Source organism: Haliotis cracherodii, unplaced genomic scaffold (assembly GCF_022045235.1).
Source record: "Haliotis cracherodii isolate W230 unplaced genomic scaffold, xgHalCrac1.p SCAF_3, whole genome shotgun sequence".
NCBI classification, from domain to species: Eukaryota; Metazoa; Mollusca; class Gastropoda; order Lepetellida; family Haliotidae; genus Haliotis; species Haliotis cracherodii.
Window position 1 is genome coordinate 33331345 of NW_027266286.1, and position 25228 is coordinate 33356572.

At 42.2% G+C, this 25228-nt stretch overlaps 1 protein-coding gene across 2 annotated transcripts in view; it reads right to left on the reverse strand.

Moving 5' to 3' along the window:
* LOC139473887 (probable ATP-dependent RNA helicase DDX10) overlaps window positions 1–25228 on the reverse strand; it is an 83391-nt gene that overhangs the window by 10506 nt on the left and 47657 nt on the right. For both annotated transcript variants that reach the window (XM_071256680.1, XM_071256681.1), the window contains 10 exons: window positions 24458–24620; window positions 23687–23771; window positions 21714–21815; window positions 20604–20691; window positions 17921–18009; window positions 14788–15373; window positions 11832–11957; window positions 7854–8012; window positions 2111–2173; window positions 177–343 (listed from right to left, as the gene is read on the reverse strand). In XM_071256680.1, the coding sequence (XP_071112781.1) occupies window positions 177–343; window positions 2111–2173; window positions 7854–8012; window positions 11832–11957; window positions 14788–15373; window positions 17921–18009; window positions 20604–20691; window positions 21714–21815; window positions 23687–23771; window positions 24458–24620 (1628 nt within the window). The remainder of the gene's footprint in view (window positions 1–176; window positions 344–2110; window positions 2174–7853; window positions 8013–11831; window positions 11958–14787; window positions 15374–17920; window positions 18010–20603; window positions 20692–21713; window positions 21816–23686; window positions 23772–24457; window positions 24621–25228) is intronic.

A 25228-nucleotide genomic window follows, 5' to 3' on the forward strand; every position in this document is an offset into this window, starting at 1 on the left:
TGGTGTGTGTGTCTCCAGGAAGGGGTCTGTATACATGGTGTGTGTGTCTCCAGTAAGGGGGCTGTATACATGGTGTGTGTCTCCAGTAAAGGGGCTGTATACATGGTGTGTGTGTCTCAAGGAAGGAGTCTGTATACATGGTGTATGTGTGTCTACAGGAAAAAGAAGTTACAGACCTATCATCATCATCATCATCAGAGTCTCTAGTATCATCATCATCAAAAGAGTCTCTAGTATCATCATCATCATCAAAAGAGCCCCCAGTTCCATAAATCTTGTCTGGGTCAGGGATGAAGTCAATGGCAAATGCACCTGCTTCAGTGTTCAACACTGCATCATTATCCTGCAAACAAAGCAAGTGTCTCAAGAGTAGGGAAAGGAAAAGGGAGTGACAGTACCCCTATTCAAAAACATGCATCATGACACAAAAAGAGGGTGATGATAGTCTCATACAGATGACATACTTACACTGCGGGTATATGTAGCTGGCCTACTTACACTGTGGGGACATCCAGCTGACCTACTTTCAATGTGAGTACAAGTACCTGACCTACTTACACTGTGGGTACATGCAGCTGACCTACTTACACCTTGGGTACAACTGGCTGACCTACTTACACCATGGGTATATGTAGCTGACCTACTTTCACCATGGGTATATGGAGCTGACCTACTTTCACCATGGGTACAACTGGCTGACCTACTTACACTCTGGGTACATGCAGCTGACGACCTACTTACACCTTGGGTACAACTGGCTGACCTACTTACACAGTGAGTACATCAAGCTGACCTACTTACACCTTAGATACATGTAGCTGACCTACTTATAAAATGGGTACAACCAGCTGACCTACTTACACCTAAGATACATGTAGCTGACCTACTTATAAAATGGGTACAACCAGCTGACCTACTTACACCTAAGATACATGTAGCTGACCTACCTACATAGTTGGGACATCCAGCTGACCTACTTACACTGGGTACATCCAGCTGACCTACTTACACCATGGGTATATGTAGCTGACCTACTTACACAGTGGGTACATCCAGCTGACTTACTTACACTATGGGTATATGTAGCTCACCTACTTAAACAGTGGGTACATGTAACTGACCTACATACACCGTGGGTACATGTAGCTGACCTACTTACACAGTGGGTACATCCAGCTGACCTACTTACGCTATGGGTATATGTAGCTCACCTACTTATACCATGGGTACATCCAGCTGACCTACTTACACCATGGGTATATAGAGCTGACCAACTTACAATGTGGGATACAAAGTGGGTACATCCAGCTGAACTACTTACACCATCGGTTCATGTAGCTGACCTACTTACACAGTGGGTACATGTAGCTGACCTACTTTCACTGTGGGTACATGTAGCTGACCTACTTACACTGTGGGTACATATAGCTGACCTACTTTCACTGTGGGTACATATAGCTGACCTACTTTCACTGTGGGTACATGTTGCTGACCTACTTTTACTGTGGGTACATGTAGCTGACCTACTTACACTGTGGGTACATATAGCTGACCTACTTTCACTGTGGGTACATGTTGCTGACCTACTTTTACTGTGGGTACATGTTGCTGACCTACTTACACCGTGGGTACATGTTGCTGACCTACTTACACAGTGGGGACATGTAGCTGACCTACTTACACAGTGGGGACATGTAGCTGACCTTCTTACACAGTGGGTACATATAGTGACCTACTTTCACCGTGTGTACATGTAGGTGACCTACTTATAAAGTGGGTACATCTAGCTGACCTACTTATAAAGTGGGTACATGTAGCTGACCTACTTACACCATGGGTATATGTAGCTGACCTACTTTCACTGTGGGTACATCCAGCTGACCTCCTTACACAGTGGGTACATGTTGCCGACCTACTTACACCGTGGGTACATCCAGCTGACCTACTTACACTGTGGGTACATGTTGCTGACCTACTTACACCGTGCGTACATCCAGCTGACCTACTTACAAAGTGGGTATATGTAGCTGACCTACTAACACTGTGGGTACATTCAGCTGACCTACTTACACTGAGGGTACATCCAGCTTGTCTACTCTGATCTACTCACACTGTGCTCCTCAGCAGCCTGCTGCTTCTTCCGTCTCTCATCTTTCTTCTTGAATCTTTCCTCCTGTCATTTGAGAGATTATCAATGAAACAGCATAGAAACAGTAGACAGAATTGGTGCTATACATTATGACAAAGAGAGACACTTGTTGTTGGATTTCAAATTTCAGAAAGGTAACGGGGAACAAGTCCCTCACCTGGTCCCACAGCTGCTTGGTCACTTTCTAGCCATTGTCAATTACCCACACTGTTTCACTTTGGTCTCTCCATGTTAATGTCCCAATCCCACGTTTCTGCTTGACCCTGTGTTTCAACTTCAATACCTCCCCACCTGGTTTAAACTTGGCCTCTCGAAAGAAAAGGATAGGCTAAAAAAAAATATATTCTTGGTTCTCAGGCACCGCCGCATCATCATAAAGTCTGCCGAACGTTTCGTTTTTATTTCCATTTTCCAAAAAAAAAATCCTTAAATGTTCCGCGTCTCAAACACATAACCTCAACTGTGAAATGCTACAATACCTAAAAACAATGCGATCCAATGTAATGTGCAGTTAAACAGTGGGTACATGTAGCTGACCTACTTACACCGTGGGTACATGTAGCTGACCTACTTACACTATGGGTATATGTAACTGACCTACTTAAACAGTGGGTACATGTAACTGACCTACTTACACCATGGGTACATCCAGCTGACTTACTTACACCATGGGTATATGTAGCTGACCTACTTTCACCATTGGTATATGGAGCTGACCAACTTACACCGGGGGTACATCCGGCTGACCTATTTTCAAAGTAGGTACATCCAGTTGACCTACTTACAAAGCGGGCACATCAAGCTTACCTACTTACAATGTGGGATACAAAGTGGGTACATCCAGCTGATCTACTTTCACCATAGGTACTTCCAGCTGAACTACTTACACCATCAGTTCACGTAGCTGACCTACTTACAGTGGGTACATGTAGCTGACCTACTTTCACCGTGGGTACATGTAGCTGGCTTACTTACACAGGGTACATCCAGCTGACTTACTTTCACAGTGAGTACATCCAGCTGACCTACTTAAACAGTGGGTACATCCAGCTGAACTACTTAAACAGTGGGTACATGTAGCTGACCTACTTACATAGTGTACATATAGTGACCTACTTTCACGGTGTGTATATGTAGGTGACCTACTTTCACTGTGGGTACATCTAGCTGACCTACTTACAAAGTGGGTACATGTAGCTGACCTACTTTCACCGTGGGTACATGTAGCTGACCTACTTACACTGTGGGTACATCCAGCTGACCTACTTACACAGTGGGTACATGTAGCTGACCTACTTACACCATGGGTATATAAGTAAACTTCCCTTTTCATGCGCACTGCTTTACTGCGCAGCTAATGTGTTATGGTCATGGTGCCAATAGGAGTTTGTGTGCTTGCTTTGCTGTTTGCAAATTTGGTCAATGAAAACATTTAATTTGCAATACAACATCACTAGACATGATGATGGTATTCAAATACAAATTCAATGGTATGTGTGTACTATATGAGGGACAATGCAGAGCTTATTTGTCTCGTAAAATAAGCGGGAAATCGATGCTAATTTATATACCCCGGCTATAAGGCGAATCGGAATATAGCACATCACTAGTGCATACAAAATCTCTACATTTGCAATAAAAATATGTTTGTCTTTACATCATAGCCCTTCAGCGAATTCAGGGAAACAGAACAGATTATATCAATTAAACTTGGTCAATACAAATTTGAAATTTGAGATAAAACGTCATTGAACATAATGATTAGCCTATTAAATTGTATTTCCTGTTCTGATTGGCATTGTTTTATATGCAGAGATTAAGATTACCCTGCGTCTTGTCTCGTAAACCAAGCCGGAAGTAGCATTCAGCTGTATACACTTTTCTCGGAATCACCCGGTGATTCGGCCAGTAATATAACTTTAAAAAATTTTGATACAATGAGCGGAAGAATTGTATCTGAAACTATTATTTTGTCAGAAATAAATTATTCCAATATCATGTATAGTTGCAGCTTTACTATGTGAAATAAATTAATAACCATAAGCGTAGCACTTTGGTTCAGCTGATCGCCATTGCCGGAAATGTTTTTGAATGGAAGAATTTGACCAATTATCCGTCCATGCACCTGCGATTGCAAAAACTTAATGTTGACATATAATAGTCAAACTACAACAAGTATGACTTTCAGCGATTCAATGTATGGCATTTATGATATACGAGATATATCCATTCTCTATCCACTAAAGTTTGTTTCAAGGCGTCAATAGCAGTAATATGACCGTGGTTGCTGTAAATAACGGTGAGTTGTGCGATCTTCCGATCACTTCACATTAGATTTTGCCGAAATGAATTGAAACTATATGGAATGAAATGTTAAATAAAATTATTAAATAGATTACCAACATAAGTCCAGATATATTATGAACTCTTACTACAACCAGACAGTGTAATTACATGATTAATTTGAGTATTTCAGTACGGATTTGTTGACATGGTATTTCCGGTGTTCTGTGCCAACAGTAATGTCTATGTGTTGCGGAAAAAACCCATAAAATACTCAACCCTGTATAAGACACCCCCCTCCCACACACACACACATACCTTGAAAGCCTCCTAATTCTAGTTCAGAAAAACTCGCCTTATACACAGCGATATACGGATTTGGATTCTTACTAGTGTGTACACAACCAAAAAAAAAGAAAAAAAGGGCCGCCCGCCCGCACGATATTTTCAAAAGCTATTGCCTGAGATCCAATTTTTTTATTTTTCAGCCTTACCTGCCCATTCTGTGTTTCCACTTTTATCTCACTGTAACTATTGACCTCTCAGTGTAACTGATACCAACCCACCCTGTTTTTGTTTGACCTCTCAGTGTAACTGATACCAACCCACCCTGTTTCTGTTTGATCTCTCAGTGTAACTGAAACCAACCCGACCTGTGTTTTTGTTTGACCTCTCAGTGTAACTGATACCAACCCGACCTGTGTTTTTGTTTGACCTCTCAGTGTAACTGATACCAACCCACCCTGTGTTTTTGTTTGACCTCTCAGTGTAACTGATACCAACCCACCCTGTGTTTTTGTTTGACCTCTCAGTGTAACTGATACCAACCCACCCTGTGTTTTTGTTTGACCTCTCAGTGTAACTGATACCAACCCACTCTGTTTCTGTTAGATTTCTCAGTGTACCTGTTACCAACCCACCCTGTTTCTGTTTGACCTCTCAGTGTACCTGTTACCAACCCACCCTGTTTCTGTTAGATTTCTCAGTGTACCTGTTACCAACCCACCCTGTTTCTGTTTGACCTCTCAGTGTACCTGTTACCAACCCACCCTGTTTCTGTTTGACCTCTCAGTGTACCTGATACCAACCCACCCTGTGTTTTGTTTGACCTCTCAGTGTAACTGATACCAACCCACCCTGTGTTTTTGTTTGACCTCTCAGTGTACCTGTTACCAACCCACCCTGTTTCTGTTTGACCTCTCAGTGTACCTGATACCAACCCACCCTGTGTTTTGTTTGACCTCTCAGTGTAACTGATACCAACCCACCCTGTGTTTTTGTTTGACCTCTCAGTGTACCTGTTACCAACCCACCCTGTTTCTGTTTGACCTCTCAGTGTACCTGTTACCAACCCACCCTGTTTCTGTTTGACCTCTCAGTGTACCTGATACCAACCCACCCTGTGTTTTGTTTGACCTCTCAGTGTAACTGATACCAACCCACCCTGTTCCTGTTTGACCTCTCAGTGTAACTGATACCAACCCACCCTGTGATTTGTTTGACCTCTCAGTGTACCTGATACCAACCCACCCTGTGTTTTGTTTGACCTCTCAGTGTAACTGAAACCAACCCACCCTGTGATTTGTTTGACCTCTCAGTGTACCTGATACCAACCCACCCTGTGTTTTGTTTGACCTCTCAGTATAACTGTTACCAACCCACCCTGTGTTTTGTTTGACCTCTCAGTGTACCTGATACCAACCCACCCTGTGTTTTGTTTGACCTCTTAGTGTAACTGTAACCAACCAATCCTGTTTCTGTTAGACCTCTCAGTGTAACTGTTACCAAACCACCCTGTTTTTGTTTGACCACACAGTGTAACTGTTACCAACCCATCCATTGTTTTTGTTTGACCTCTCAGTGTAACTGATACCAACCCACCCTGTGTTTTTGCTTGACCTCTCAGTGTAACTGTTACCAAACCACCCTGTTTTTGTTAGTGTAACTGTTACCAACCCATCCATTGTTTTTGTTTGACCTCTCAGTGTAACTGATACCAACCCACCCTGTGTTTTTGCTTGACCACGCAGTGTAACTGTTACCAACCCACCCTTTGTTTTTGTTTGACCACACAGTGTAACTGATACCAACCCACCCTGTTTCTGTTTGACCTCTCAGTGTAACTGTTACCAAACCACCATGTGGTTTTGTTTGACCTCTCAGTGTATCTGATACCAACCAACCCTGAGTTTTTGTTTGACCTCTCAGTGTAACTGTTACCAACCCACCCTTTGTTTCTGTTTGACCTCTCAGTGTAACTGTTACCAACCCACCCTGTGTTTTTGTTTGACCTCTCAGTGTATCTGTTACCAACCCACCCTGTGTTTTGCTTGACCTCGCAGTGTAACTGTTACCACCCCACCATGTGGTTTTGTTTGACCTCGCAGTGTAACTGTTACCAGCCCACCATGTGGTTTTGTTTGACCTCTCAGTGTAACTGATACCAACCCACCCTGTGTTTTGTTTGACCTCTCAGTATAACTGTTACCAACCCACCATGTGTTTCCTTGACCTCTCAGTGTAACTGTTACCAACCCACCATGTGTTTCCTTGACCTCTCAGTGAAACTGATACCAACCCACCCTGTGTTTTGCTTGACCTCGCAGTGTAACTGATACCAACCCACCCTGTGGTTTTGTTTGACCTCTCAGTGTAACTGATACCAACCCACCCTGTGTTTTGCTTGACCTCTCAGTGTAACTGTTACCAACCCACCATGTGTTTTGCTTGACCTCTCAGTGTAACTGATACCAACCCACCCTGTGTTTTGCTTGACCTCGCAGTGTAACTGATACCAACCCACCCTGTGGTTTTGTTTGACCTCTCAGTGTAACTGATACCAACCCACCCTGTGTTTTGCTTGACCTCTCAGTGTAACTGATACCAACCCACCCTGTGTTTTGTTTGACCTCTCAGTGTAACTGTTACCAACCCACCATGTGTTTTGCTTGACCTCTCAGTGTAACTGATACCAACCCACCCTGTGATTTGTTTGACCTCTCGGTGTAACTGATACCAACCCACCCTGTGTTTTGCTTGACCTCTCAGTGTAACTGATACCAACCCACCCTGTGTTTTGTTTGACCTCTCAGTGTAACTGTTACCAACCCACCCTGTGTTTTGTTTGACCTCTCAGTGTAACTGATACCAACCCACCCTGTGTTTTGTTTGACCTCGCAGTGTAACTGATACCAACCCACCCTGTGTTTTGCTTGACCTCTCAGTGTAACTGATACCAACCCACCCTGTGTTTTGTTTGACCTCTCAGTGTAACTGATACCAACCCACCCTGTGTTTTGCTTGACCTCTCAGTGTAACTGTTACCAACCCACACTGTGGTTTTGTTTGACCTCTCAGTGTAACTGATACCAACCCACCCTGTTTCTGTTTGACCTTCTCTCTGTGTAACAGTTTGACCTACCCTGTGTTTCTGTTTGACTTTTTCTCGGTGTAACTGTTTATCAAACTTGTCTTCTTCCTGTAATCTCTGTCTAGCAGCAGCAATGTTGATTCCCCCCAAGTCATCATCATCTTCAAATATCTTTTTCACTTGTGGCTTCTTGTAGATGTCAGAAACTTCCTACAATGAAAAGTCCATCAGCATTCAAAATACAATACCTCTGACCTGGAATAGGTCCAAATATCATGATGGCAGCCAAAATGGTCTCCCTTAACAATTCACTGTCCTGCCTATCAGTGACACTGGTATTTCAATAAAATAGAACCACATGGAATTGTAAAATTAATGGGAGTGTGTGATGCATTCTGAAAAATCGGATGAAATGAAGAACGAAGCTAAGAAATCTCATCATATTCACAGCACATGAAAATCTTTCATCATAAGTATAACCTTTTTCTCTATCATGGATTTGAAAAACATTACAATCAGCTTTGTGAAATGGGTATCATGTTAATTAAATGTATGTGGGTTTTATCGTGCATGGGGAGATTCAAGACCCAGCATAAAGGAGCATTTCTGATTAAATGCAATGTTTTTATACTGACCTGACACACAAAGAGATAGTTGAAACAGACTGCAGCCCGTGCCTCGGTATCCATGAGTTATTCCCCTTGGCTATCCATGAGTTATTCCCCTTGGCCCTACTCCCTCATATTCTTCACTGTATGACAGCAGGCATAGACAGTGGCACCACAGTAAGGTGGAGGAGGTGGACGCAGTCAGGTGTAGCGTCAGGTAAGTATAAAAACATTGCATTTAATCAGAAATGCTCATGTTTTACCTTACCAGACGCTACTCAGTGCTTTATTTGTGGGATTACCATGGAAGGTGGGCTTACCGCAAGAAGCGGCACACTGAAGTACACTAAAGAAGTACAACAAAACCATTCGACAAGGAACCCTTCAGGCGACTGCAAGGTAGCAGTTCTCAGTAAGGCAGGTAAGGGAATAGGATGCAGGTCAAGGAAATTCAGAACAGAATGGTGGTCTGGAGGCAGAGAGAATATTTGGGTAAATGCAAGGCATTCCGCATACAGCACGAAAGAGGGGGGAAAAAACACACTAATCCGGACTTGTCGGCCAGTAAGGCACGTCCAACTCCAGAAGACAGGTCTCGGCCGCTTTGTGAAGGGCCTGGCGGAGAAGAAGTGTATGCGCTAAGGCTGACCCACGACAGAGCAAGGCCATCAACCTCCAAAGCTGCTGGGCCCGGGACTGAAGACAAGTACACTGGCAATTGGTGGTGGCTCATTGGCGCATCAATTCCATCTTGAAGGATGGGTCCCAGGAAGACTGTTTGATTAAGGCCGAGTGTTTAGCGATGGTGATGGATGCAAGGCAGTATTGGAGCATTAGACATGTGTACAAGCTGTTGCTGTTGCTAGTCTAACGCAGCTGATCATTAGCCTTAGCTTAGAGAGATGCTTGCCCAAACAGTCTTGTATGGCCGAGTTGGCAGAAGCCCCTGCCGACAGTGGATAAAGGGAGTGATGAAGAGATGCGTCCATCAGACCAAATTGCGAAACTGTCGTGGGAATCGATGTACTTGGTTTAGAAATGCCGACGAGCATCCAAACATCTTCATCAACGGGAGGCGAGATGTTGGCAAAGTCTGTAGAAAGGAGCGGGTAATGCTGAGTAGGCAAAGGTTGGCGGATATCAGTATAAGGTGAAGGAGCAGCTGACGGTCCGATGCCATGCTGGCGAGGGTCCAGCAAAACATGGCGACACATGGTGACTTTTTCTCTCGGCAGCTGGCAACGGAACTTGCCAAAAGCATCTGGGTTGTCGTCAGGAGTAGGGGAACGGCGACGGGAACCAGTAGACCAGCGGGATGAAGCATCCGAAGAGGCCTGGGAACGATGATCTGGGGACTGGCAACATTTGTGTTCATGGGTGGTAAGAGCAGGTCGTCTGGACGATGTTGAAGAAGTTGCTCCCAAAACACATGAATGGCAGTAGGATTAAAACATCAAGTGATGGGGTGGGAACGAGGCCCTGAACAACCGTCGTCAGCGTAGTCGGATCTGAAGGTGGAGGGGCTGGATCCTACGGAGAAGGAAAGGTCGGTAACGATGGAGAAGGACCAGCATCTTCTTCCTTTTAGCAAGCTATTTCTAGGGACGAAAAAGACTTGTGACGTTTACATAAAGTACAACGCACAGAATACATTCTGCAAATCCGGAGTAGAATAGGTCTTCCGGAAACCCATGCTTGCCGTAAAAAGTGACTGTGCTTGTCATAAGAGGCGACTAACAGGATTGGTTGGTCAGGATGGCTGACTTGGTTGATGCACGTCATCGTATCCCAATTGCGTGGATAGATGATCATGATGTCAACAACTGGATTGTCTGGTCCAGACTAGATTATTTACAGATCACCGTCATATAGAGAGATATCGCTGAGTGTGGCATTAAACAACAAATAAACAAAACAAACAAATATTCTGCAAAGAAATGTAACTGCGCATAAGTGAAAGGACCAGAATTACATATGAAGTAAAACATGTCACAAGAAGAGGTAAGGTGAAATGGGGTTTAACGTCGCGTCCAAGATTATTGCACTTATATCGCGACGTGCATGTACGTGTGAGTGTTTGTGTGGCTGCTTGTACTAGTCCGGACTGGTGCCGATTTATAGTACTAGCTCACTGAGATACCATGCCGCAGTTTAACATGAATACCCCACTCAGACACAGTATACTGACTCAGAGCCGACCAGTCCTTGTTTACCCCCTTAACACCAAAAGCCAGACAGGGTAACAACAAGTACCATCTTTTAACGTCTTTTGGTATGACGCGGTCGGGGATCGAACCCCGGACCTTCCGCTCTCCGGGCGGACGCTCTACCACTAGACCACGGAGGCGGTCTGTTACAAGAAGAACAGGTGAACCAAACACTCAAACACAACCAGACAGTGAAGAGCGACTGCTAGCAAACCAAAAGCATAATATCCCTAATTAATAGGAATTATACCAAGACATGAGAGATTTACCAATAGCTTAAGAAAACTTTTGGAAAAACAACATTTTTACACGCAACTTCATCAACGTGAGAGTACTGATAAGTTAAAATGGTGACCAAGGCGTGAAATGTGCTAAGTTACGCAGCAATGAACAAAAACGAAATACCAACCTATAAACCACAAACAAGAGGATATATCAAGCAGGGAAAGGATACATGGAGGTAACACCACCTGAAGTCAAAGATTGATGACAATACAAGGTAAGTAGAACTCAGTTCCAATAATATGTCTGTCTGTAAGGCAGGTGGGTTATGCCTCCGGCTCGTGGTATAAAACCTAACACGCGGCGCATAAAACCCATGTACCCCTCGTGATCCTGCTACAACTTATAGTGTAGCGTCAGGTATGGTAAAACATGAGCATTTCTGATTAAATGCAATGTCTTTATACTAATGCTACACTTACTAGGCCCACCCGGACTGTGTCCGCCTCCCCCACCTTACCGTTTGGCGCCACTGTCCACGCCTGCTGTCATACAGTGAAGACTATGTGGGAGTAGGGGCCAAGGGGGATAACTGGTGGATGCCGAGGCACGGGCTGTAGAATGTTTCAACTGTCTCTTCATTCCAGTACTGTCTGATTGCATAAGGTAGGGAAGCTAAAGCACTGTGTAGCATCAGGTAAGGTAAAACATAGCCTTATTTCAGCAATTCGTATCACAACCGTTGAACACTTTCTTCCATGAATAGAAAATACTTTTATGTTTAAGTAGAATGCACCTTTAAAGATTGCAAATATGTATTCACCGTTACAAATCCCAAGTGAATTCTGAGTGTCAAGGTCGCATGATTTGTATACTCTGAAGTTATGCTCTCATGGTCAAGTCTTTGTGTCTCTAAATGCAACTAAATTAAACAGAAAATTAGAATATTCTGTAGCCGAAACAATGTCATTTTACAACAAAAGTTTGATTACCTCCCCTGCTTCATCAAACTTGACCTTGGTATTAAGTTGGATGTTTTTCTTGAGCAGTTTCTTTACAGCTTTTGCTTTCGTTGTGGGTTTCTTCTTGGCAAGGCTTTCTTTCTTCCTCGTCACCATCTGCCGAAAAAAATATCTGATCACTACTGGTGATACAGGATACCCAGTGACTCCATCCCGACAGTCTCCATCACTGCCACTACATGCATCAACCCCCCACCAGTGTCCATCACAGGTCTACAGTATATCTGACCACTACTGGCGACATAACTACAGTGACTTCACCACTCACAGTCTCCCCCCTGCAGTGACCAACACAGGTCTACAGTATATCTGACCACTACTGGCAACATAACTACGGTGACTTCACCCCTCACAGCCTCCCCCCTGCAGTGACCAACACAGGTCTACAGTATATCTGACCACTACTGGCGACATAACTACAGTGACTTCACAGTGACTTCACCACTCACAGCCTTCCCCCTGCAGTGACCATCACAGGTCTACAGTATATCTGACCACTACTGGCGACATAACTACAGTGACTTCACCCCTCACAGTCTCCCCCTTTCAGTGACCATCACAGGTCTACAGTATATCTGACCACTACTGGCGACATAACTACAGTGACTTCACCCCTCACAGTCTCCCCCCCCTGCAGTGACCATCACAGGTCTACAGTATATCTGACCACTACTGGCGACATAACTACAGTGACTTCACAGTGACTTCACCACTCACAGCCTCCCCCCTGCAGTGACCATCACAGGTCTACAGTATATCTGACTACTACTGGCGACATAACTACAGTGACTTCACCCCTCACAGTCTCCCCCTTTCAGTGACCATCACAGGTCTACAGTATATCTGACCACTACTGGCGACATAACTACAGTGACTTCACCCCTCACAGTCTCCCCCCCCTGCAGTGACCATCACAGGTCTACAGTATATCTGACCACTACTGGCGACATAACTACAGTGACTTCACAGTGACTTCACCCCTCACAGTCTCCCCCCCCTGCAGTGACCATCACAGGTCTACAGTATATCTGACTACTACTGGCGACATAACTACAGTGACTTCATCCCTCACAGTCTCCCCTCAGCAGTGACCATCACAGGTCTACAGTATATCTGACCACTACTGGCGACATAACTACAGTGACTTCACAGTGACTTCACCACTCACAGCCTCCCCCCTGCAGTGACCATCACAGGTCTACAGTATATCTGACTACTACTGGCGACATAACTACAGTGACTTCATCCCTCACAGTCTCCCCTCAGCAGTGACCATCACAGGTCTACAGTATATCTGACCACTACTGGCGACATAACTGTGGCAGGCTCATATATGTACATAACTTTTAATTAAGATTTATTAGTTAGTAGTAAGGTTATATGGCCTTGTTACCATTTTAACTGATTAGTTTATTACGATATTTACATGATAAGAAGATATTATTAGTTATAATATTAGTTATGTTTTATACCTTAGTATTTTATACCTTAAACATTCATTCCATAGCTCTGTAACATTAAGTAAGCTTACTTTCAGTCTAACTTCCACTAATTGTCACACTGCATGCTTTTGACTTACAGCACTCTTTGCCCCAGCGCGCCCCGGCCCAGTCTATTGTCTTGTTGATAGGCCAAGCTGGCCACAGCTACAACAATGTTTGTTGTTGAATTTTAGAAAATCAGTTGCTATTTGTCACCTCAAGGAAAGACTCTGCGAGATTTATTGCTGCTTTCATTTCTACGTGAGGATTTGGATTTGTAGAAGGATTTATTCATATTTGAGGTTAGTTGGTTATTTATTTTATGATGTTGTATATATGGATTTTTTCTAATTATTGCGATTTGAAATAATATATATTGTAGAATTGTAATTATTAACTGTATAAAACAGTATTAAACACAAAACCTAAATATATATATAAACTAAGTAATATAAACCCCTCTGGACAGTAATGGAAAGTAAATGTATCTCTGTATGCTTGAAATGAGTGGCTGTTGTACTATATATTTTATACACTATTTTACCATAGGATATCACTTGTATATAGTATTCTGCATTTGTATTTCTTTATTATGCAGATTTCTCAGTAGCAACGTTCACCGTTCGATCATTGTCACGGTATTACCAGTTCAGGTATCACCTATCTGGTATGTAATGTTCGTTATCACTCTATATCATATTAATATATTTTGTATCTGTGTATTGATGTATTGTACGGATACGTCTGATGTATTGTGTAATGTAAAGTAAATGCTATTCATTTTAATGGAAGTGATATATATATATATATATATTTTAGAAATTTAAAGAGTAACTATAACGGATTGTATATATTTATTTCTATGTTACATTTGCTTATGTTGTACTTTTATTGTTTCAGACTGAACTTCAGTACGTACATTCATACTGATTATAAAATAAACGTCATCAGCCTCACCCCCAACAGCTGTTTGTGATTTATTTGGCCAGTAGAGCGCCTACTCCATTATCGGCCAACACAAGCACGGTTACATAACTACAGTGACTTCACCCCTCACAGCCTCCCCCCTGCAGTGACCATCACAGGTCTACAGTATATCTGACCACTACTGGCGACATAACTACAGTGACTTCACCACTCACAGTCTCCCCCTTTCAGTGACCATCACAGGTCTACAGTATATCTGACCACTACTGGCGACATAACTACAGTGACTTCACCCCTCACAGTCTCCCCCTTTCAGTGACCATCACTGGTCTACAGTATATCTGACCACTACTGGCAACATAACTACAGTGACTTCATCCCTCACAGTCTCCCCCCAGCAGTGACCATCACAGGTCTACAGTATATCTGACCACTACTGGCGAACAAAGAAATATAAACAATGTTGATATTGTAAAGCATCCGAACCCACATAAAACCAAACTGCACTTTTGCCGTACCTCATCCTCACTGTCTTCATCCTCCACATGTATTGTGCGTTTCACTCTAAACAGATCATCATCGTCATCCACATCAAATATGAAAGGTACACTACGATCAGTCTTCCGAGACTTGACTTTAGTATTCATGTTAGTCCTTTCTGCCTCTTTATCTGAATTCGACTCTACATCACTGTCTTCACTTTCTTCCTCTGAATCATCATCAGAATGAGACTCAACATCACTGTCTTCACTTTCATCTTTGTCTGTTTCACCATCCTCACTTTCTGATGTATCAGAAGTCCTATTACTTATCAAAGATTTCAAAACGTGTTGATTTCCCTGCATGCTAGTAGACGACTCATTAAACTTTCTTTGAATTATCTGCTGCAGATTGCCCTCATCCTCATCCCCCGATGAAGAGCTGGAGGAGCCCTCAGGACGACCCTCCCTCCTTGATGTCCCAGTAGCGGCATGTGTGGCCCTCATCAACACCTTGGTACTTGTCTTCTGCTTTTCCTGATGCTTGTCTTGAAGTCGTTCCTGGCGCCGCTTCTGATCTCGCTGCAAGAATCTCACTCGCGGCACAACAGCCAAGCCCAGCGATCTGAAGCAAAGGAATGTTTGCTGTAAGTCCCACATATCACTTACTCACAAAAAGCCTTCAGAGAATACTCCATTGGGGTCTGTCAACCAGAGATACCATATCACACATCAGGTGTAAGTTATGTGTGTTCAATGTCACACCTGAAAAGGTGTGGAAAAGGGAATGTGTGCTTACTATGGTGAGATATGGTTCTGTATGAATACCAAACCATCTGTTCATTCAGAACACACGGTAAATAGTTCAAAACATCTGAATACCAAACCATCTGTTCATTCAAAACACACGGTAAATAGTTCAAAACATCTGAATACCAAACCATCTGTTCATTCAAAACACACGGTAAATAGTTCAAAACTTCTGAATACCAAACCATCTGTTCATTCAGAACACACGGTAAATAGTTCAAAACATCTGAATACCAAACCATCTGTTCATTCAAAACACACGGTAAATAGTTCAAAACATCTGAATACCAAACCATCTGTTCATTCAGAACACACGGTAAATAGTTCAAAACATCTGAATACCAAACCATCTGTTCATTCAAAACACACGGTAAATAGTTCAAAACATCTGAATACCAAACCACCTGTTCATTCAGAACACACGGTAAATAGTTCAAAACATCTGAATACCAAACCATCTGTTCATTCAAAACACACGGTAAATAGTTCAAAACATCTGAATACCAAACCATCTGTTTATTCAAAACTCACAGTAACTAGTTCCAAACATTTGAATACCAAACCATCTGTTCATTCAGGACACATGTTAAATAGTCCCAAACATCTGAATACCAAACCATCTGTTCATTCAGAACTCACGGTAAATAGTTCCAAACATCTGAATACCAAACCATCTGTTCATTCAGGACACATGTTAAATAATCCCAAAATCTGAATACCAAACCATCTGTTCATTCAGAACTCACGGTAAATAGTTCCAAACTTATGAATACCAAACATCTGTTCATTCAGAACACACGGTAAATAGTTCCAAACATCTGAATACTAAACCATCTGTTCATTCAAAAGTCACGGTAAATAGTTCAAAACATCTAATAACCAACCATCTGTGTATTCACATCAAACAGTCAATAGTTCCAAACATCTGAATACCAAACCATCTGTTCATTCAGGACACATGGTAATAGGTTCCAAACATCTGAATACCAAACCATCTGTTGATTCAGAACATATGGTAAATAGTTCAAAACATCTGAATACCAAACAATCTGTTCATTCAGAACACATGGTAAATAGTCCCAAACATCTGAATACCAAACATCTGTTCATTCACAAAACATGGTAAATAGTCCCAAACATCTGAATACCAAACCATCTGTTCACTCAGAACATATGGTAAATAGTTCCAAACATCTGAATACCAAACCATCTGTTCATTCAGAATACATGGTAAATAGTTCCAAACATCTGAATACCAAATCATCTGTTCAATCAGAACATATGGTAAATAGTCCTAAACATCTGAATACCAAACCATCTGTTCATTCAGAACACATGGTAAATAGTTCCAAACATCAGAATACCAAACCATCTGTTCATTTAGAACACATGGTAAATAGTTCCAAAACATCTGAATACCAAACCATCTGTTCATTTAGAACATACAGTCAATAGTTCCAAACATCTGCATACCAAACCATCTGTTCATTCACAACACATGGTAAATAGTTCCAAACATCTGAATACCAAACATCTGTTCATTTAGAACACACGGTAAATAGTTCCAAACATCAGAATACCAAACCATCTGTTCAATCAGAACTCACGATAAATAGTTCCAAACATCTGAATACCACACCATCTGTTCATTCAGAACACATGGTAAATAGTTCCAAACATCTGAATACCAAACAATCTGTTCATTCAGAACACATGGTAAATAGTCCCAAACATCTGAATACCAAACATCTGTTCATTCACAAAACATGGTAAATAGTCCCAAACATCTGAATACCAAACCATCTGTTCACTCAGAACTCATGGAAAATAGTTCCAAACATCTGAATACCAAATCATCTTTTTGTTCAGAACACACAGTAAATAGTTCCGAACATCTGAATACCAAACCATCTGTTCAATCAGAACTCACCATAAAAAGTTCCAAACATCTGAATACCAAACCAGCTGTTCAATCAGAACTCACCATAAAAAGTTCCAAACATCTGAATACCAAACCATCTGTTCAATCAGAACTCACCATAAAAAGTTCCAAATAAGCACAAAGTACACGTGGCAGTCATGTGAGATATAGATTCAAAGAAATGACTGCCAGGTGAATGATCGATCAGTTTACCCGCTACTAATGTTTTGATAATTGATAATTTAAATCATGTGAAACTACACATAGGAGTATGGGGATATATATCCCATCTTTGAATCAAGAAGTATGTTATTATGTTGAAACCTTTTAATTATTCTTATAAAAAGTTAGGTTTCAGCTGAGTGTTCTAAAATAGAAATACCTTTACCATGCACAAACTGCATATTGAGAGTCTTTCCATAAATACTTGAAAACTCTTACCTGGCAAATCTGTCAATGTCCAACTTGCTGACATCAAACACGGCCTTGTTGCTCATAAGGAAGACCCCACGCAGGTAGGCAACGAACGCCTGCAACAAACGCCTGTTGTATTCACCTTGCAAGGATGCATAATCATCCCTAACAGATTTTTTCTCCTCCACAACTGACACTCAAAGGATTCTGCATGATCCCATTGATGAGTCAAGAGAAACTATGGGAAACCATATAGCTTCCTCAAGCAGGGCCTGCACTAAAGGTACACAATGTTGTGAGCTGCTGTCACAGCTGTGACATTATGTATCATGTGACATACACCAGCAGAATCACAGTAATGTTGCATACATCTATCCCCCCCGGCCAGCAACAGCACTATCACAGACAGGTCTACAAGTATGCTAATACCATTGATAACCAAGTCACACACACCTTCCCTGTCAATATCACTGTACAGACTAAGGATAGTTCCATGTTAGGCTAAAAATATATATATATATATTTGGCTCTCAGGCACTGCCGCATCATCACAAAGTCCGTTGCATGTTTCGTTTTCATTTCCATGTACCCCAAAAAATAAAATCCTTAAATATTCCGCATATTCCGACGTGGCATGTAAAAAGATTAAAACCTATAAATAACAAACTGCACTACTAGTGAACATGATTGATATGTGCATAAAGTTTGGTGAATCTCTGTCGCATGGTTTAGAAGATATGCTCCAGACGAGGACATTACCCTAAGTTCATCAATTTTCAATTTAAATTGAAAAAAGAAAGAAAAAAAAGAAAAAATCTGTTAATAGCAAAGGCACCACTACATAACCAGCTTGATAGGTGTAAAAACTTTTGAGAAGCTAAGTTGTATGGTTCGGGAGATATGGTCCGGACAAGAGCACTACCCTCAAAGTTCATCATATTTCCATGGAAACGACAAAAATATAAAATTCTAAAAATCTCTAAATAGCAAAAGGCACTACTACTGAGCCTGATTGGTAAGTGTACCAAGTTTTGGGAAGCTAGGTTGTACAGTTTACGAAATATGCTCCGGACAAACAATGATTACAGACGGACAGACGGACATACTGATGGCTCCATTATATGTCAGGGGGAAACAAAACAATGTGATCTAATATAACGTGCAGTTACTTCCCTTTTCATGCGCACTGCTTTACTGTGGCAATAGGAGTTTGTGTGCTTGTTTTGATATTTTCATATTTGGTCAATGAAAACATAAAATTTGCGATAAAACATCACCAGACATGATGATTTACAAATTCAATGGTATTTGTGTACTGTATGCCGGACAATGTTTCATACACAGAAATATTACATGTGTATTTGTCTCATAAAAAAAGGGGAAAATATATACCCCGTCTATAAAGCAAAGTGGAATGAAGCACATCACAAGGGCATACAAAGTCCCTACATTTGCAATAAAAACGTGTTTGTCTTGCGCAGAAAAAAATTACATCGTATCCCTTCAGCGAATTCAGGAAAACGAACTGATTATAACAATTAAACTTGGCCAATACAAACTTGAAATTTGAGATAAAACATCAATAGACATGATGATTTACCAATTAAATTGTATTTCCTGTTCTGATTGGCATAGTTTTATATGCAGAGATTAAGATTACCGTTTGTCTTGTCTCGTAAACTAAGCAGCAATCAGCTGTACACACGTATCTCAGAATCTACTGGTGATTCGGTCAAAAATTACCCCATAATATAACTTTAAAGAATTTTGATACAATGAGCGGAAGAATTGTATCGGAAACTATTATTTTATCAGGAATAATTTATTCCAATTGCATGTAAGTTGCAGCTTTACTATATACATGTGAAATAAATTTATAACCATAAGCGTAGCTCTTTGGTTCAGATGATCCCTATTTCCGGATATTTTTTCGCATTGAAGAATTTGACCGACTACTGTCGATGCTCCCGTGGCCACGTTTGCGAAAACATCATGTTGACACATAACAGTCAAACTACAACAAAAATGACTTTCAGCGATTCAACGTATGGTATTTATGAGATATATATATATATATATATATATATATATATATATCCATTCTCTATCCACTAAAGTTTGTTTCAAGGCGTCAATAGTGGTAATATGACCGTGGTTGCAGTAAATAACGGTGAATTGTGCGATCTTCTGATCACTTCACATACAATTTCGCCGAAATGAATTGAAATGTTGAATAAAATTAATAAAATAGATTACAAATATAAATCCAGAAATATTATGAACTCTTTTTACAACCAGACAGTGTAACTACATGATTAATTTTCGTACTTCAGCACGGATTTGCTGACAAGGAATTTCCGGTGTTACATGCTCACAGTACTTAATGTGTTTGCGTTTGGGAAAAAACCCATTAAAACAAACTCTTCAACCCTGTGTATAAGACGACCCCCATCCCCCTACACAACGATATACAGATTCGGATTCTTACTAGTTCGTACCCACCCCCCCCCCACAACCCCCAAAAAATCCACCCGCCCGCGTGATGTTTTAAAAAGCTATTGCCTGAGAACCAATTCTTTTTTTTCAGCCTTATATTTCTCATGTTAGTCGGCAGTCCAAACAATGTCGTCAGAATATTCTCTTTGATATTGCAAGATGTTTTAGCAGGTCCATATTGTCTCCAGCAGTGCTGGCTGTGTGGCCTCCTCACCCTCTGAGCAATCTCCTTCAGTGCAGGTTCAGCGGCACACAGCGACTCCAGCTTGGGCTGCACACTGCTCAGCTTCTTGGCGTTCACCCTGCAACAAACACACTATCAGCACTGGCTCCACCCAAACACTCACCCTGCAACAAACACACTATCAGCACCGGCTCCACCCAAACACTCACCCTGCAACAAACACACTATCAGCACTGGCTCCACCCAAACATTCCCCCTGCAACAAACACACTATCAGCACTGGCTCCACCCAAACACTCACCTTGCAACAAACACACTATCAGCACTGGCTCCACCCAAACATTCACCCTGCAACAAACACACTATCAGCACTGGCTCCACCCAAACATTCACCCTGCAACAAACACACTATCAGCACCGGCTCCACCCAAACACTCACCTTGCAACAAACACACTATCAGCACTGGCTCCACCCAAACATTCACCCTGCAACAAACACACTATCAGCACTGGCTCCACCCAAACATTCACCCTGCAACAAACACACTATCAGCACTGGCTCCACCCAAACATTCACCCTGCAACAAACACACTATCAGCACTGACTCCACCCAAACATTCACCCTGCAACAAACACACTATCAGCACTGGCTCCACCCAAACATTCACCCTGCAACAAACACACTATCAGCACTGACTCCACCCAAACATTCACCCTGCAACAAACACACTATCAGCACTGGCTCCACCCAAACATTCACCCTGCAACAAACACACTATCAGCACTGGCTCCACCCAGACATCTCTAATGGCAAGGCAGATGCACATTTACAAGAATGAAGCATGTAGTATTACTTTTCTTGCGAAGACAAGAGACTTTTGAAAAATTTTCCGATAACAGCTTACTTCCTTTCCTCCATGTATCTGTATCACGACAACAGTTCCCTGTGCTGACAATAAACGACTGTTGTTCCCTCACCTGTAAACCTGCGAGTAGATGTGGGGATCTATCCATAGGTAATCCTCCTAGATGTAATAGTGCTTTAAGTAGCCCCCATAATAGCTTAAGATTTTATTTCTTGTACTTTCCTGTAATTGTGGAAGAGGTTAATCTTACTGCAACATGTAAGGTGAGCTCACTTGATTCTGTTGACAGGTATCTTCTTGTCCTGCAGCTGCTGCACCATAGCATCCTCCTCCGACGGCAGCAACACCAGCAATGCCTCGCCATCCTTCTCGTACCTACACCAAAATCAGCATCATCAGGACACACAAGATAACCTAGTTTTTCAAAACATACATTTTTTCAAAGATTGCCACACCTGGGCAAGTTTGCATGGCAAGTGGTCAGACCTATTCAGCTGATGGAATATCAATAAGATGTCAATAACTGTATGATACCTGTTTCATGTGGACAGTTTATACTGCTTTAGCTGAACACATCTCATACATGTTATAGTCATCTTATCCTGATGCCCTGCTAGCATTCCTCGTCAGGATTGGTCCCTATCAACCTATGCATGTTGTAAGATGTCACTTTATGGACCACACCTGTACATTGTCCACCTACACCACCTCAGAACATTGTCCACCTACACCACACCAGAACATTGTCCACCTACACCACACCTGTACATCATACACCTACTCCACACCTGCATATAGTCCACCTACACCACACCAGAACATTGTCCACCTACACCACACCTGTACCTACATTGTCCACCTACAACACACCTGTACATTGTCCACTACACCACACCAGAACATTGTCCACTACACCACACCTGAACATTTTATACCTACACCAGACCTGTGCATCATACACCTACACCACACCTGTACATTATACACCTTCATCACACCTGCATTGTCCACCTTCAGAACACCTGTGCATCATACACCCACACCACACCTGTACATTGTCCACCTACACCACACCTGTACATCAAACACCTACACCACACCTGTACATCAAACACCTTCACCACACCTGAACATTGTCCACCTACACCACACCTGTACATCAAACACCTACACCACACCTGTACATCAAACACCTACACCACACCTGTACATCAAACACCTACACCACACCTGTACATCAAACACCTTCACCACACCTGAACATTGTCCACCTACACCACACCTGTACATCAAACACCTACACCACACCTGTACATCAAACACCTACACCACACCTGTACATCAAACACCTACACCACACCTGTACATCAAACACCTTCAACACACCTGTACATTGTCCACCTATAAAACACCTGTACATCAAACACCTACACCACACCTGTACATCAAACACCTTCACCACACCTGCACATTGTCCACTACACCACACCTGTACATCAAACACCTACACCAAAACCTGCACATTGTCCACTTCACCACCCACACCTGCACATTGTCCACCTACACCACACCTGCACATTGTCCACTACACTACACCTGCACATTGTCCACTACACCACACCTGCACATTGTCCACTACACCAGACCTGTACATTGTCCACCTACACCACACCTGCACATTGTCCACCTACACCACACCTGTACATCATACACCTATACCACACCTGTACCTACATTGTCCACCTACACCACACCTGTACATTGTCCACCTACACCACACCTGCACATTGTCCACTACACTACACCTGCACATTGTCCACCTATACCACACCTGCACATTGTCCACTACACCACACCTGTACATTGTCCACCTACACCACACCTGCACATTGTCCACCTACACCACACCTGTACATCATACACCTATACCACACCTGTACCTACATTGTCCACCTACACCACACCTGTACATTGTCCACCTACACCACACCTGTACATCATACACCTACACCACACCTGTACATCATACACCTATACCACACCTGCATATTGTCCACCTACACCACACCTGTATATCATACACCCACACCACACCTGCACATTGTCCACCTACACCACACCTGTACATCATACACCTACACCACACATGCACATTGTCCACCTACACCACACCTGAACATTGTCCACCTACACCACAGCTGCACATTGTCCATCTATAAAACACCTGTACATCATTGTCCACCTACCTGGCTGTGCGTCCGGCTCGGTGGATGTAGGTGTTTGCATCCTCAGGGCAGTCCAGCTGCACAACCCAGTTCACAGCGGGGAAATCTGGAGCACATAGCAGTCCAACTACAACAACTGTTTCATTTAGATGTTTTTTTTGTCAAAATATATATGCTATAACTTATTACAGAAGTGTTGATGAATCACATCTCAGTAATAATTCAGGTATTCATATGTAATCCTTCAAAATTATCAATCATTATCCTCCTAACAATCAATATGACCCAAGAGGCAATCTCATTAAAATCAGATCTTCCCATTACAGGCCATTTCAGAATGACCTTTCAAACGACAATCGGAATGTGTTTTCAAATCATGCAACCTCAAAATGGTTAACACAAGATCGACAGGTACGGACTGTACAATCTGGAATGGAAGTCGCCAGTGTGAAACTATTGCCGTATAACTTGAGAAAGCTGCTTTCTGATTGGTTATGTTAACTTCTTGTCAAAGTTCACGAAAGATCGATCTGAAGTAAACTTGGTTTAGCGGTACTGAGAACTTAGATCTGATTTTATTGAGAGTGGTCAACAGGAAAATAGACACTAAATTTGGTGATATTATGGTTCTTTAGTACTGCAATGATTCAAGAGTTTTCTCCCTTCTTTGAATACAAATTCTACATAACTAAAGTTGACCACATTATAATGGAGGTGACATAATCGTTCTACAAAGAAACCTTGCCAAATATTGTCAGTGTGGTTTGAGACAACAATTGCAATCCCACATACCCAGTCCCCTGGCAGCAACATCGGTAGCCAGCAGCAGAGCATTGTGTTTCCGGCAGAAGGAGTTATACACCTCCACCCTCCTCAGCTGGTTCATGGCCCCATGGAGACACAACACAGTCACGCCTGGCCGCATACGCTTGAACGCCTCATAAATATATTTCACCTGAAGAGACAACATATTATTGACAGAAATTCCAGTCTCCTCTATTCAGAATGATTAGATCTTTTCATGCACAGGGCCCCATTCCACAGAGCAATCGTAGTTCTGTGATTGTAACTCCCATACTTTAATATAGACATACAACCATTGTAGTACTATGATCGCTCTGTAAAACAAGAACAGGTAGAGTTTATATGGCCTTCAAAGTACAGGAAGTTTCAGCTCACAAGTCTGATCTCCAGCACAATTGCCCTTGGCATATTCGTATTAATGAAAGTGTGAATAAAGCAATCCAAATGGTCGACTGTTTGCGATACTCATAATACTGTCTTTCGACGAAAAGTTGAATATAAATTTTATTCCACCCTGTTTGATTAACATGCACACATATAATGGGCCAATTGTACACAGGAACACAGTGAGGTCCTAGAGAACTAAGCATTACTGCTGTGTGACCCATCTGTGGAAATGTGTGAAATGGTGCCAGCCACACAAATGTTATACCTTGGACACTCAACAACAGTGCACTTTCAGACCAACAGGACCTCACACCTCAAGCTGTTTCAAACAACCATAACTACTCCTTCAGACGAACAGGACCTCATACATCA